This window comes from Cervus elaphus, chromosome X (assembly GCF_910594005.1).
Source record: "Cervus elaphus chromosome X, mCerEla1.1, whole genome shotgun sequence".
Taxonomy (NCBI): domain Eukaryota; kingdom Metazoa; phylum Chordata; class Mammalia; order Artiodactyla; family Cervidae; genus Cervus; species Cervus elaphus.
Genome location: NC_057848.1, coordinates 97,340,693 through 97,357,860, shown reverse-complemented (window position 1 = coordinate 97,357,860; position 17,168 = coordinate 97,340,693). Strand labels below are relative to the sequence as shown.

The window sequence follows — 17,168 nt, the reverse complement described above, 5'->3', positions numbered from 1 at the left end:
TATATTGACATGAATCAGCCATAGATTTACACTTATTCCCCATCCCGATCCCCCCTCCCATCTCCCTCTCCACCCGATTCCTCTGGGTCTTCCCAGTGTACCAGGCCCGAGCACTTGTCTCATGCATCCCACCTGGGCTGGTGATCTGTTTCACCATAGATAGTATACATGCTGTTCTTTTGAAGCATCCCACCCTCACCTTCTCCCACAGAGTTCAAAAGTCTGTTCTGTATTTCTGTGTCTCTTTTTCTGTTTTGCATATAGGGTTATCGTTACCATCTTTCTAAATTCCATATATATGTGTTAGTATGCTGTAATGTTCTTTATCTTTCTGGCTTACTTCACTCTGTATAAGGGGCTCCAATTTCATCCATCTCATTAGGACTGGTTCAAATGAATTCTTTTTGACGGCTGAGTAAAATTCCATGGTGTATATGTACCACAGCTTCCTTATCCATTCATCTGCTGATGGGCATCTAGGTTGCTTCCATGTCCTGGCTATTATAAACAGTGCTGCGATGAACATTGGGGTGCATGTGTCTCTTTCAGATCTGGTTTCCTCAGTGTGTATGCCCAGAAGTGGTATTGCTGGGTCATATGGCAGTTCCATTTCCAGTTTTTTAAGGAATCTCCACACTGTTTTCCATAGTGGCTGTACTAGTTTGCATTCCCACCAACAGTGTAAGAGGGTTCCCTTTTCTCCACACCCTCTCCAGCATTTATTGCTTGTAGAATTTTGGATAGCAGCCATCCTGACTGGTGTGTAATGGTACCTCATTGTGGTTTTGATTTGCATTTCTCTAATAATGAGTGATGTTGAGCACCTTTTCATGTGTTTGTTAGCCATCTGTATGTCTTCTTTGGAGAAATGTCTGTTTAGTTCTCTGGCCCATTTTTTGATTGGGTCATTTATTTTTCTGGAATTGAGCTGCAGGAGCTGCTTGTATATTTTTGAGATTAATCCTTTGTCTGTTTCTTCATTTGCTATTATTTTCTCCCAATCTGACGGCTGTCTTTTCACCTTACTTATAGTTTCTTTTGTAGTGCAAAAGCTTTTAAGTTTCATTAGATCCCATTTGTTTAGTTTTGCTTTTATTTCCAATATTGTGGGAGGTGGGTCATAGAGGATCTTGCTGTGATTTATGTCGGAGAGTGTTTTGCCTATGTTCTCCTCTAGGAGTTTTATAGTTTCTGGTCTTACATTTAGATCTTTAATCCATTTTGAGTTTATTTTTGTGTATGGTGTTAGAAAGTGTTCTAGTTTCATTCTTTTGCAAGTGGTTGACCAGTTTTCCCAGCACCACTTGTTAAAGAGGTTGTCTTTTTTCCATTGTATATCCTTGCCTCCTTTGTCAAAGATAAGGTGTCCATAGGTTCGTGGATTTATCTCTGGGCTTTCTATTCTGTTCCATTGGTCTATATTTCTGTCTTTGTGCCAGTACCACACTGTCTTGATGACTGTGGCTTTGTAGTAGAGTCTGAAGTCAGGCAGGTTGATTCCTCCAGTTCCATTCTTCTTTCTCAAGATTACTTTGGCTATTCGAGGTTTTTTGTATTTCCATACAAATTGTGAAATTCTTTGGTCTAGTTCTGTGAAAAATACCGTTGGTAGCTTGATAGGGATTGCATTGAATCTATAGATTGCTTTGGGTAGAATAGCCATTTTGACAATATTGATTCTTCCAATCCATGAACACGGTATATTTCTCCATCTGTTTGTGTCCTCTTTGATTTCTTTCATCAGTGTTTTATAGTTTTCTATGTATAGGTCTTTTGTTTCTTTAGGTAGATATACTCCTAAGTATTTTATTCTTTTTGTTGCAATGGTGAATGGTATTGTTTCCTTAATTTCTCTTTCTGTTTTTTCATTGTTAGTATATAGGAATGCAAGGGATTTCTGTGTGTTAATTTTATATCCTGCAACTTTACTATATTCATTGATTAGTTCTAGTAATTTTCTGGTAGAGTTTTTAGGGTTTTCTATGTAGAGGATCATGTCATCTGCAAACAGTGAGAGTTTCACTTCTTCTTTTCCTATCTGGATTCCTTTTACTTCTTTTTCTGCTCTGATTGCTGTGGCCAGAACTTCCAACACTATGTTGAACAGTAGTGGTGAGAGTGGGCACCCTTGTCTTGTTCCTGATTTCAGGGGAAATGCTTTCAATTTTTCACCATTGAGGGTGATGCTTGCTGTGGGTTTGTCATATATAGCTTTTATTATGTTGAGGTATGTTCCTTCTATTCCTGCTTTTTGGAGAGTTTTAATCATAAATGAGTGTTGAATTTTGTCAAAGGCTTTCTCTGCATCTATTGAGATAATCATATGGTTTTTATCTTTCAATTTGTTAATGTGGTGCATTACATTGATTGATTTGCGGATATTGAAGAATCCTTGCATTCCTGGGATAAAGCCCACTTGGTCGTGGTGTATGATTTTTTTAATATGTTGTTGGATTCTGTTTGCTAGAATTTTGTTAAGGATTTTTGCATCTATGTTCATCAGTGATATTGGCCTGTAGTTTTCTTTTTTTGTGGCATCTTTGTCAGGTTTTGGAATTAGGGTGATGGTGGCCTCATAGAATGAGTTTGGAAGTTTACTATTTCTAATTTTTTGAGGAACCTCTACTGTTATCCATACTGGCTACGACAGTTTACATTCCTACCAATTTACCATTCCTACCAATGCATGACAGTTGGCTTTTCTTCACATCCTTACCAACACTTGTTATTTGATATCATTTTGAAAATAACATTTCTGACTGGTGTGATGAGATATCTCATTGTGGTTGTGATTTGCATTTCCCTGATGAATAGTGAAGTTGAACATCTTTTCATGTGTATATTGGCCATCTGTATATTTTCTCTGGAAAAATATCTATTTAGGTCCTCTGGCCATTTTTAATCCAGTTTTTTGTTTCTTTGAGGTTTAATTTTATGAGTTCTTTGTATATTTTAGATATTAAACACTTATCAGATATATGATTTCCATTTATCCATTCATTAAGTTGCCATTTCATTTATATATATATATATATATATATTTCTTTGCTGCACAGAAGCTTTTTAGTTTGATATAGTCCCATCTGTTTGTCTTTGCTTTTGTTGTCTTTACTTTTGAAGTCAAATCCAAAACATCATCACCAAGACAAATGTCAAAGTGTTACTGTCCATGCTTCCTCCTAGGAGTTTTATAGTTTCAGGTATCACAGTTCACTTTAGTCACTCAGTCCTGTTTGACTCTTTGTGACCTCATGGACTGCAGCACGCCAGGCTTCCCTGTCCATCACCGACTCCTGGAGCTTGCTCAAACTCATGTCCATCAAATTGATGATGCCATCCAACCATCTCATCCTCTGTCATCCCCTTCTCCTCTCAGATATCACATTCATGTCTTTAACCCATCTTGAGTTAATTTTTGTGTAAGCTGTGATAGTCTAATTTTATTCTGTTGAATCAGCTGTCCAGTTTTACCAGCACTATTTGTAGAAGAGACTGTTCTTTCCCAATTGTGTGTTCATGCCTCCTTTGTCATAAATTAATTGATCACATATGCATGGGACTATTTCTACACTCTTGATTCTGTTCCATTCATCTATGTATCTGCTCTTATGCCAATATCATTTTTTTTTATTATTGTAGCTTTGCAATATAGTTTGAAATCAGGGTGCATGATACCTCCAACTTTGTTCTTCCTTTTCAAGATTGCTTCAGATATTCAGGGTCTTTTGTGTTTCCATAGAAATTTTAGGATATTTTGGTTCTATTTCTGTTTTTAAAGAGTCATTGATTTTGACAGGGAATGTATTGCATTTGTAGATTGCTTTGAGTAATATGGATATTTTAACAGTGTGGATTCTTCCATCCATGAACACAGAATTTATTTGTGTCTTCTTCAATTTCTTTTATCAGTGTATTAGTTTTCAGTGTACAGATTATGGTTGAATTTGCTTCCAGCTATCTTATTCTTTTTTCATGCATTTGTAAATGAAATTGTTTTCTTAATTTCTATTTCTCATAGTTATTTGTTACTGTATAAAAACAAAAAAGTAAATTTTTATATATTGATTTTGTGTCCTGAAACTTTACTCATTCTTTTATTAATTCCTGCAGTTTTTCTGTAGAGTCTTTAGAATTTTCTATATATAAAAATCATGTCATCTGCAGACATTGGTAGTTTCACTTTGTCCTTTCTAACTTTGATGTCTTTTATGTCTTTTTCTTGACTAATTGCTCTGGCTGACTTCTACTACTATGTTGAGTTAAAGTGTCTTGGTTCTAATTTTAGAGGAAAAGCTCTGAGCTTTTCAACATTGGGTATGATGTTAGTTGTGGGCTTGACATATATGACCTTTATTTTGTTGAAGTACATTCCCTCTATATGCACTTTGTTAAGAGTTTTTAATCATAAAGGGTGTTGAATTTTGTCAAATGCTTTTTCTGCATCTATTGAGATGATCATATGATTTTTATTCTTCAATTTGTTAATGTGGCATATCACAAGGATTGATTTGTGAATACTGAAACACCTTTGCAACTCTGTGATAAAACCCATTTAATTGTATTGTATGGACCTTTTAATGTATTCTTGAATTTAATTTGTTAGTATCTTGTTGAGGATTTTTCATTTATGCTTCTCATTGATAATGGCTTGTAGTGTGTGTGTGTGTGTGTGTGTGTGTGGTGTCCTTGTCTGGCTTTTGTATCAGGGTAATGTTGACCTAGTAAAATGAGTATGGAAGCATTTCCTCTTCTTCAGTTTTTAAAAATAATATGAGAAGGATAGGTATTAAATTTCTGAACATTTGGTAGAATTCACTAGTGAAGCTGTGTGGTCCTGGACTTCTGTTTGTTGAAAGATTTTTGATTACTTATTCAACCTCTTTACTAGTAATTACTCTATTCAGATTTTCTATTTTGTCCTGATTCAGTCTTTGATGGCTATATGTTTCTAGGAGTTAATTTCTTTAGCTGGTTCAATTTTTTGTCATATAATTGTTCAAAGCAGAACTTTATGTTAATTCACATTTCTCTGGGGCCAATTAAAAATTATTTTTAGTTTCTGATTTTATTTAAGTTCTCACTCTATTAAATAGTGAGTCTAGCTAAATTTTTCAAATTTTCTTTTTGCTGTTCCACTGCCCTGTCTTCCAGATCAATGATTATTTCTTCTGCTTCATCTAGTCTTCTGTAGAACTACTCTTGTGCATTTATTTTTCCAGTTTATTTATTGTATTCTTTAGCTCTGTCACTTCTATTTTGTGCTTTCTTTTATTTTCTGTCTCTTTGTTGAAGTTTTCACTGTCTTCATACATTCTTCTCCTGACTTTGGTGAGCATCTTTATGATGATTACATTGAACTCTTTATTACATAATTTATGGCTGTTTCTTTAGGATTTTTTTGTGATGTCTTATCTTTTCCTTTTATTGTTGCATATTCCTGTTCCCTCATTTTGCTAGAATCTCTGTTTGCTTCTGTGTATTAGGTGAAACAGCTACATTTCCCAATCTTGAAGGAGTGAACTTGTATAGTATATGAACCTATGAACCTTGATGTTCAATTTTGCTCTAGCTCTTGGTTGTCTTCTCAAATCTTGTGATTGTCTAAGCAGCTTGTTTTATTCTTGATGGGTCTTGGTTATTGAATGTGTGCCAATACTTATCAGTGTTGCAGTGGGAGGAATCTCAGTCAGAACCTAGATTCAGGTTGAGTGGAAGTTAGATTCTCAGGCTGCAACTTTTCAACTATGCAAATATGTAAATTCCTGTGAGTCCCAGTTGTAAATCCTGCTTGCCTCCTCACTAGGTTATCTGGAGGTGTCTCCTGAGTGACAGTTTCAAAAATTGAGGTGAATTGTTTCAGGTGAATACTTGTGCACTCCTTTCTGGGAGCTAACAAGCTGTAGTGAGGCCAAGGAAAACATGAAAAGATGGCATTTCCTAGCCTGTTTCCTGAGAGCTCCTCTTAACCTCTAGAAACGTGCCAAACCTGAAGCCTGCCACTTAGGTTAGTAAATAGATCTTTTCACAGGAAAATTGGGGATGTGTCAGTCTTCTCTGAAGTGTCCTGTAGGTGGTAGCCCACCAAGAACTGTCTCTCCAATTGTTTAAGTCACGTCTATCTCAGCAACACAAATCCCCCTAGCCAAAAGAGCCAGGTGAGCATGGAGCATCCCCTGTGTGGACTCTGTGTGTCTGCTGGCTTTACCAAGGAATAGAGAGTTCAGGGCTTGGGCATGTCTGCTGGCTTTAGCTTTAGTGAGGCAGCAGAAAATCACAGAGTCAGGGTGTACCTGCTGGATTTAGCAAGGCATCCAGAGTGTACAGGGCTGGAGCTTAATAAGCAAGGGCTGGCACCTGTTTTAATAAGTAACTGGGAGAGCACAGGGCAGGGCATGCCCACAGGCTTTAGTGGGACATTGGAAGAGTGCTGTGACTCTGAATCCCAGTTGATGCTACCATGGAAGAGGAACAGTGCAAAAATAGTGCCTGCCAGTATCAGTACTAGTCAGGTAGACGCAGAGTGCAAAAATGGTAACCTCCAATGTCTCTGCTTCTCAAGAGAGTTGCAACAGACCCTTACTCTTTCATCACATGCTTTAAGATTAGCAACTGAATCTCCTTCACATATAGCTTAAGCTCTATTCAAACTGTTGTTTTTGTGCTGACTTCCGGGGTAAGTCAGACTGTGAGTGAGTGCTTTAAGAGTAGAATCTCAGTTCCCAACTTCCCTTTGGTTATTCTGCATGTAAACTTAATTGGATTTTAGAGGTAAACATGCTGAGGGCTCATCTCTTCAGTGTAAGTCTCAATGTTTGGAGCGCTGATGTTGAGTACAAACTCCTACTACTCAGGGAAATCTCCATATTTTTTAGATCACTTCCAATTTACTGGTTTAATTATGACTTTTACTTTTTTAAATTCTAAAAGCTACATGCTGTTTAGATTCATCAAGCAATGTACATTCATTTAAGACTCTAGCTAAACAAAATATCCTATGAATAAGAAAACAAGCTTGACTTAGGTCACATACTACATAGATTTTTCTTCCTATTTGACTGCTTGCTTTGTGCCTTACGTATATAAGATTACTTGAAACGTGACTAATTTAGACCCATATTTCAAATAATCTGAATTATATGTTTTGTTGTAGCTATAAAACTTTGAAACTAAGGGTGGCTTGTTATAAATGTTCACATTTTTTGATACCTAGTGTGCTGTTATCCATGGGGTTGCATGACTGAGCGACTGAATAGCCAGAGCATACTGTTACATTTAATAATTAATTTATATTTTCTAACAAGTAGCTTTTATATTTTTGCTTTCCAATTTATAATAGCAACTCCTACTATATTATCCCTTTAAACTTCAAGACACATTCAATGTTAGTCAGAAGACAGAGATCCTTTTTAAGTATAAATTCCTTATAGATATCTCACTTAAATCTAGTAGTCTTAAAAACTCAAACCCACAGTAGTAGTTTATGCATTTATAGAGGATTACTCACCCTAAGAGGGAAAATGATCACTGATTACTAAATTATTCTGATACTCTTCACTGTGATTTCTGTCAATGTTTTATTAGCTCCTTTCATCATTCTTAAGAGCAAAGCACATTAAGTGAAGACCAGTAGTCTGGTAAAATGAGAGTGTTAAGGTTAAGAATGATGTCTTGTAAAGGTCTTTAGGGCCTTACCGCTGGATTTCCTTTATACTCATTTGAAATAAGTTGAGGGTTATGGCTTGTAGGCCTATGTTAATTTGTTTGAAATATACACTATTTTCCATTACTTTTCATGAATCTGACCACAGATAGCATTTGGTTAAAACAGGGTTGAAAGAATACCAGTCAGGCAAAATTTTGGTGATTTAAAATACTTCCTTGGGCCCTACTCATGTTCATTCTCCTTGCCAAATTTATTATTTTTAAGTAAATGGATATAAAAATCTGTCCATCTCTGAAATGTTATGTATCTATCACAAAGTCTGCATGATTCAGAAGTCTCCTTCTTCTGGCCACTTCTCCCACAAAGAAAAAGCAGCAAAAATAAACAATCCTCTGGGAACCCTAACATTTTACAATGGGTCTTGAAAGAAAAAATAAATTGCAACTTAAGAGTTTTTAACTGTGGCAACAAAAGTTTGTCAAATGGTTTGTCAAATTAATATCCCCTCATTGTTTGTCACTTAATTACTCTTACATTGATTCTAATTAATAATAACTTTCTACTAAGTGGAACCTTATACAAATGTAGTTCTATCTATTTTTCTCATTGGAAAATTTGTGACCATATTAATTAGTTAAGTATAGTATTAATGTAGTGACAGTCCCTATCCTGCTTATTTCCTAGTTTTAGTTTTTCTAAACATTGAGCTGAAGTAGTGATAATTAGATGATATGGAAAAGCTTAAGTCATTTATTCAATTCTTAAGAATTTTCTGTGTTTTATACATTATCTTTCTCTACTGAGGACTGTGCTGTATTAGTTTTCTACCTGATATGAAGTTCCTTGAAGTAAAGGTGAACCCTTTGATGAGACTTCTCTGTTTGCCCTAACCTACTGCATGCTTTGTTTCTTAGACTTGCCTTGTTGAAATGTTATCCAGTTTTTACTCTCTAATAATCTACAATCTAATAATCATACAATTCAAGCATAAGCTAGGATTACTGCTTGAATTGTATGCATCCAAAATTCATATGTTGAAGGCACCCAGTACTTCAGAATGTGCCCATATATGGAAAGAACATCTTTAAAATGGTGATTATGTTAAAATGAAACTCTTAGAGTGTCCCCTTATCCAATCTGAATGGTATCCTTATAAATACATGTAAATCCATGGCTGATTCATATCAATGTATGACAAAACCCACTGGAAAAAAAATAATTAAAAAAAAAAAAAAGAAGATAAAATTTGAACACACAGAAGAAAGACCATGTAAGGACACAGGGAGAAGAGAAGCCTCAGGAGAAACCAAATCTACTGACACCTTGATTTTGGACTTCTAGCCTCTAGAACTCTAATAAAAATAATTTTGGTTGTTTAATTTATGCATTCTGTGGTGTATCTTAGTTCATTTGGTCTGCTATAACAGAAATGCCATGGAGTTGATGACTTACAAACAACAGGAATTTAGTTTTTACAATTCTGGAGGCTGGAAGACCAAGATCAATATAATGGCCCTTTTAGTATCTGATGAGGACCCAGTTCCTAGTTCACAGAGAACCATATTATTGCTGTGTCGTCACATGGTATAAGGAGACTCAGAATTTTCTTTGGGATTTCCTTTATAAAGACACTTATGCCATTCATGACCTCATCACCTCCTAAAGGACCCATTGTAAAATGCCATTGCATCAGGAATATGTACTTAATATATGAATTTTGGGGGTCACAAACATTCAGTCTATAGTATATATTTTGTTTTGGCAGCCTTAGCAAACATAATATATTATATACATACATGTATATGTATGTATATAATATGTATGTATATGTACGTACATGTACATATATATGTACATATATGTACACATATATGTACACACACATATATATATATTAGATAGAAAGAAAAAAGAAGATGAATATCCAAGCCTGTCACATAATAGTAACAAAAAAGGTTGACTCTAGATTAGATTGGTAAAAAGATTTTGTTAACTTTAAGTTCAGTGGATGTTATTACAGATTGGCACAAAGGCATAGGGAAATATAAAGTTTGAGGCTACCAAAGCCTGAATACTTAGTCATAAGTCAATTTGTATAGACTTTAAAATGGTAAGTGTTTTAGGTCAAAAGACAAAAAATGTGTCCAGAGCTTCTTATGCAAACATCAAGGATGTCCCATACTCTGCTCTCACTCACTTTATATTTAGTTACCTTAAGAATGCAGGATAATTTAATATATTTATACTTGGCAAAGATGGGCATACCTGGTAACCAGCCTCCCTGTATTATTTTTAACACAGTAGTTAAAAAGATGAGAGTTGTTGGGAAAAGTTCATCTAAAGCTCTCATCAAAGCAGACACTAAAACACCTGGAATCTTTTTTTTTTTTAACCTGGAATCTTTTTATGCAGTTTAAAAATCATTTATATTCAAGTTATGGAATATACAATATATAAAATATTAAACTAATACCTAACGTACATTTGTTATTGAAAATTGACTAAAGGATTTTCACTTTATAAAATAAATATTGACAGTCTCAGTCCTAGTATTGTTTTTTTTTTTTTTTTTTTTATTAGTTGGAGGCTAATTACTTCACAACATTTCAGTGGGTTTTGTCATACATTGATATGAATCAGCCATAGATTTACACTTATTCCCCATTGTTATATGCTGTTGCTGTTGTGATGGCACAATACCATGTTAATATCAAAGGTATGATATTAGTGTCTTCTAAATGTATCTATCTTTTTCAATGTATTGTTCATCATTTTACAAATTACAGTTCTGTAATGGTGAGGTAATTCATATTTTGGACATAGCGCTAAAATGATGAAGTGGTTCTGTTTTTTGCTCAGCAATTGATCTTTCAAAATTTTGCATTTTCTGGTATTAATCATGTTCATTGGCCCAATGTTATGATAAAGAATCTCAGTGTTGCAATGTGGTTATTTTCATCATTTATTAAGATACTATCCTCATTCTCCTCCACCATTTCTGTTCACTACAGCAGTACAATATCATATTGATTTTAATTGGAATTTCAAATTTGTGAATGCTAAATTATGTCAATGCACCAACCATGAAATATCTCACTGCTATATTAATGCATATGTATGGAATTTAGAAAGATGGTAACAATGACCCTATATGCGAGACAGCAAAAGAGACCCAGATGTAAAGAACAGAATTTTGAACTCTGTGGGAGAAGGCAAGGGTGGGATGACTTGAGAGAATAGCATTGAAACATGTATATTACCATATGTGAAATAGATGGCCAGTCCAGGTTTGATGCATGAGACAGGGTGCTCAGGGCTGGTGCACTGGGATGACCCTGAGGGATGGGGTGGGGAGAGAGGTGGGAGGGGGGTTCAGAATGGGTAACACATGTACACCCATGGTTGATTCATGTCAATGTATGGCAAAAATCACTACAATATGGTAAAGTAATTAGCCTCCAACTAAAATAAATAAATTAGTAATAATAAAAAATTAATACCTCATTGCTCTTAGGCAGTGACTATACAACAGCAAACATCTGGATGAAAGAGAAACCAATTGGAGTAATCATAAGTGTGATGCACGTTTTCATACTAAACCTTAACATGATCAAGGGAAGGGTTTCTGGTCCTTTAAGCCAGTCTATCAAATTCAACCAAATTTCCTATCTTTTAAGCTTCCATGCATATTAACTGAATGGCTTAAATCAGAAACTGAACAATTAGCTACTTAAATCAGAAACTGAACAATTAACTACTTATATCTTCCCCATTTGATTTGAAAAACTTTGTCTTTATAATCATGACCTGGTACCCCTCAGCCTTTATATATGCTGATGGAGAATCTGGTATTTCCTTCTCTGGAACTTACCTAGTTGGAGGTTAGCCAAGACTACCACTTTTGGATTAAAAATTGACTTTGGACTCAAGAGGGCTTCAAAGAGTCCTGCAAAAGCGATTGAATCCCAGATCTGGGGAAAGAGTAAATGGATAGGTAGAATAGTTGAAAAACAAAACAAAACAAAAAAAAAGAACAAAAACCTCTCAGAGATTTAGCAGTTTGCTTAAATAAATTTAGAATCTTCAGGGAGAACCCCAATTTGCCTTGAAAACATTTCCCTAAAAAATGTGAAACTCTAAAAGCTGATTTTTACAAATTTGATACTAGAAAGAAGAAGTATAAAATAAATAATATTTTATAAATAAAAAACATTCATTTCCTTTGACCCAGAAATCCCACTCTAGGACATTGTTTGAGTCTAAGAAAATATTCAAATTAATGCTCTTATTATAATATTGACAAATTCAAAAGAAAACCCAATTTTTAATAAATTCTATTACATTAACTCAGTAGACTACTATATAGCCATTATACTTTTAAAATATAATACCTGAAGCAAAATGGCAAAGATATTTGAGGGAACTCAAAGAAGTGAAAAAGTTACAATGTTTAATGTTAGGGATGTGAGCACCTTGATTTCTTTTTACTTTTCTTCTTAGACCAGTAGGTGCAAGATTTCCAGGCCTAACTTTCTCCACACAACAAGGTGTATTTTTTGGGCAGCAGATGGGACAGAGTCAGCCAAGTAGAGATCCTAATGTCACAATTCCCGTATGGGAATAGGAGCAGAAGCGCGGAACTCTCAAGCAATGAAACACATCAAGTGAATCAATAGGGCTGCCTATACAACCACCTTGTTTTCTAAAGCCAGATTGTCTGCTATTGCATTGATTGTAATTCAACCCCTGACCAGTCTGTTTAAAAGTATTCCTCTTAAAAGGACACCCTGGAAATAATTTCTGTTTCTTATATGCTTTTAAGCAATGATTCTGTCCCACAATATGCTAAGTGCCAGATGTAATAGCTATGCCACTATAATTTATTATGATAATATAGTAGTCTGCATTTATGCATACTTTATTTCACTCTATAGCGTGGATGATCAAAGTAAAGCACAATTTCAAGTTGAGAGATGTGGTTTTATGCTTTATCCAGTTTATTCTGCATAAAAGTCTGCTGTGTATGAAGAGATTAGCTTTTTGAGGACTGTATCTCAGAACAAAATAACTGATCATTTTGTTTCTTACCATATATTTTTTGCATGTCATCATGCTCTTATAAATGTGTTCTTTTTGAGTGAATAGCAACTGCTTTTCATTAAGATATAGTGCATGTATGTTAGAGGGTTGCAGGAGGAGGCAGTAGTGTTCAGTTAATGGCCTTCAACATATACACGCTTTCGAAAGTTATTCATTATATTTCCAGACTTGTTTAGACTACCTGTAAGGCAAATGAGCCTATATTATTAGTGAGAGTTGTCTAGTCTTCCCAGAGTCAACTTAAATCCAAGGCTATTGAAAGTTTTGAAACCATGATAAAAATGAGTCACTTTTATTTAGTAATAATTTTCTATGGTGTAATATTAATAATTACAACCTTACAAAGGGAGTTTATAAGTCCTTCTCTTAGAAAGTTGTCAACTTGCAATCTATTTATATGAATGTTTTTCAGGTGGAAGTGAATCCTCCTGGGATAAGGATAAGATGCAGTCTCCTCTTGTTGCTCCTGGACCCCAACATGGAATTGCTCATGCATCCCTGGCTGGCCAGCCAGGCATTGGAGGTGCTCCTACCCTCAACCCACTGCAGCAGAACCACCTGCTGACCAATAGTATGTATACTGTCCTCCCAGAATTTGGTAAGAAAAATACCACCCAAGACCCACTGGACAACTTGGGATATCAGGGATAATTTATTTCTCTTTAATAAGATTTAACAATTTGAAGTTAGGAGGTATATATAGAGAGATTCATTTGACAAGGTGAGGTTTTTAAAGGAGAAATAGATTGAGTGGTCATGTAGCAAAGTAGAGGTACATAGGAGGCTATGTAACAGAGTAATTAAGAATTCTGGCTATAGTCACATAAACTTGGGTTTGAATTCTACATCTTTTGAATCCCGTATCACTGTTTGGATTTGAAGAAGTCAGATAACTTTTCCAAGTCTCAGTTTCCACAACTGCAAAATAGGAATACAAATATACCCAATCATTAAGGCTATTGAGAGGGCTAAAAATAATAAAGGAAAAAATTGTTAGCAGTGACTTGCATATAGTAAGTACTTATTATTCAGTAGTCAAGCTACAGCTGAATTATACAAATTCATGTTTAGAGATGTTTTTAGAAACTTCAAAGACTCAGAAATCTTTAGAAAAGCAGGCCTTATATAAATTACTTGGACAAACTCTTACTTTTCCTACAGACAGGAAATATAACAGAAAAGTTTCATTATTCCTTTCTCTAAGACTTTCAGTCTCTCACTAGAATGAAGAAAACAGAGGAATTCTGAGAAACTTTAACATAACTAAATTGTAATTAAATTCATCAGTTATTAATGATATAAAATAAGTTATAGTGTCATCCTTTAAGGAGATTATAATCGAAAGAGTTAAATGTCTCATAAAAATGTCATATTAAGCAAAGGCAAATAAAATGAATGCCTGAAAAGTTGTAAATATTATGTTAAGAGAAGTCAAAGACAGCTGATTTAGAGGTAGCCATGTCATAAACAAAGGGGAACCTAGAAGACTTCTGATTTCTTGTTTGACATGTAAAGAGCTTATAAATTGTCATTCTTGTCCACACGACAAGACAAAATATGGAACAATCTGAAAATCAACAACTCTTTTAAATTCATCAAAGATTGAGTACATGGGGCACAGCTATCCCCCAAACTAAATAGATAGGCAGATACAGAGAATCACAGCTTATTGGGGAAAGAAGCCAGAGTTGGAGTATGGTAGAAGCATTTAAAGGGTAATTGAGTTATTTCTGAGGATTCAGTGTGGATCTAGCTTGAGAAATAAAATCTCCTAGGAGGCCATTCTTAAGGGGGCCTCTACATTTTCATGAATTTTACTTCCAGAAGCCCCATGAGGTTCTCAGATATAAATTTGAGGAAATTGTCCTCATGTTCTGGAAAAGGGAAAGAAAAGTAACCATTTCAAAATATGTCCAGAATATTCTATTCTCCTTAACAGAGGCCCATCCTCAAAGGAAACTATTTTCCCAGAGCTTAAGATATTTGGTTTTACCACAGCATGATCTAGAAGAAGGGATACACTAAACTCCAGTATCCTGTAGCTGTTAATGTGAGGGAATAGGGTTATAAAATTCCAGCCCCTGTAGTTCTCATGTGGAGAATTAGAAATAGGGGAGTTCAGGATGGGGAACACATGTACACCCATGGAGGATTCATGTCAATGTATGGCAAAACCACTACAATATTGTAAAGTAATTAGCCTCCAATTAAAATAAATGAACTTATATTTAAAAAAAAAGAAAATAAATAGTCAACTGTAGTCCCTTCTAGCCTTCCTGGCCGACCTAAGAGGAATGGGGAAGCTGAAAAGCACTTGTGAAAGTCACAGCCCAAGGACACGCAGTCTCAATAGGAGACTGAGACTTAATCATAAAATTGTAGACTGCTGCATCTCCCTACACATTTTAATAATACCACACTGGGGCTGTACATAATAGCAGGAGGTAACTATTGAAAGAACAGAAAGCCTCAGACCCTATTTAATATGGAATCTCAAGGAAAAAACAAAGACATCAGAGAAGATAGCAAAATACAGTTACTAATATGACAGCTACACTGAACATCCTAACTTATTGCCAGAAAACATAAAATTTCCCACTAAATGTTTGTTTAAGTCACTTCCTAATACACACAATATACCTTTTCTAGCTTCAAACAAGAAGTCTAAGACATAAAAAAGGGGAAAAAAAGCATAGTATGAAGAGATAAACAACAGAACCAGAATTAGATATAGTAAATATTTTGAATTATCAGGTTAGGAATTTTATATAATTATGATTAATATGGGCCTCCAGGGAGCACTAGTGGTAAAGCACCCACCTGCCAATGCAGGAGACATGAGACATGGATTCAATCCCTGAATCAGGAAGATGCCCTAGAAAAGGCTATGGCAACCCACTCCAGTATTCTTGCCTGGAGAATCCCATGGGCAGAGGACCCTGGCAGGCTACAGTCCATAGGTTTGCACAGAGTCGGACACGACTGAAGTGACTTAGCACAGTATACTAAGAGAATATAAAAAGTGGGAAACAAAATTATTCATGAAAATTTTAATCAGAGAAAGGGAAAATCCAACTATTAAAAGGAAATACTGAAAATCAAAAGCACTCCAACAAAATGAAGAATGCCTAAGATGGGCTTATAGGTAGACTGGCCAGGGTCAAAGCAAGGATTAGGAAACTTGGAGATATGTCAATAGAAATTTTTCTAACTGAAAAAGAAAAACAAAAATGAATGCAAAAACAATACAACAGTATAGCCAAGAACTTTGTGGCAATTACAAAAGGTGTAGTACATATGTAATGGAGATACAAGAAGGATAAGACTGGAATGGAACAGAAGAAATATTTGAAATAACAATGACTGAAAAGTTTTGTAAATTAATGGGAGATACCAAACTACAAATCCAGAAAACTCATGAAGCACTAAAAAGGATAAATATTTTAAAATCTACAGCTATGCACATTATATTCAAAATGGAAAATTAAAAAGAAAAAAAATCTTGAAGGAAGATGAAGGGAAAAAGCACTATTTATGCATATGGGAATGAACAGAAAAATTACTTATTTTATACCAGGCTGGATGAAGCACAAACTGGAATCAAGATTACCAGGAGAAATGTTAACAGCTTCAGATATGAAGATGATACCACTCTAATGGTAGAAAGCAAAGAGGGACTAAAGAGCTTCTTGATGTGTATAAAAAGGGAGTGGAAAAGCTGACTTAAAACTCAACATTCAGAAAACTAAGATCATGCATCTTGTCCCATCACTCCATGGCAAATTGATAGGGAAAAGGTGGAAACAGTGACAGATTTTTATTTTCTTGGGATGCAAAATCACTGCAGACCGTGACTGTAGCCGTGAAATTAAAAGACTCTTCTCTTTGGAATAAAAACTATGATAAACCTAGACAGCATATTAAAAAGCAGAGACATCACTTCACTGACAAAAGTCTGTCTAGTCAAAGCTATGGTTTTTCTGGTAGTCATGTACAGATGTGAGTTAGACCATAAGAAGGATGAGCACAGAAAATTGATGCTTTCAAACTGTGGTGCTAGAGAGGACACTGGAGAGTTCCTTGGACAGCAAGAAGATCAAGCCAGTCAATCCTAAAGGAAATCAACCATGAATATTCATCAGCAGGACTGATACTGAAGCTGAAGCTCCCAATACTTTGTCCACCTGATGAGAAGAACTGACTCATTGGAAAAGACCCTGGTGATGTGAAAGACTGAGGGCAAGAAGAGAAGAGGAAGACAGATTATGAGATGGTTGGATAGCATCACCAAATCAATGGATATGAGTTTGAGCAAATTCAGGGAGATAGTGAAGGACAGGGAATCCTGGCATAATGCAGTCCATGGGATCAGAAAGGAACAGACAGGACTTAGCAACTGAACAAC

General features: G+C 35.3%; 1 protein-coding gene across 1 annotated transcript in view; it reads left to right on the top strand.

The window, feature by feature from the left end:
- DACH2 (dachshund family transcription factor 2) overlaps positions 1 to 17,168 on the top strand; it is a 798,949-nt gene that overhangs the window by 581,880 nt on the left and 199,901 nt on the right. The window contains exon 5 of the mRNA XM_043897104.1: positions 13,176 to 13,361. Coding sequence (XP_043753039.1) covers positions 13,176 to 13,361 — 186 coding nt within the window. The remainder of the gene's footprint in view (positions 1 to 13,175; positions 13,362 to 17,168) is intronic.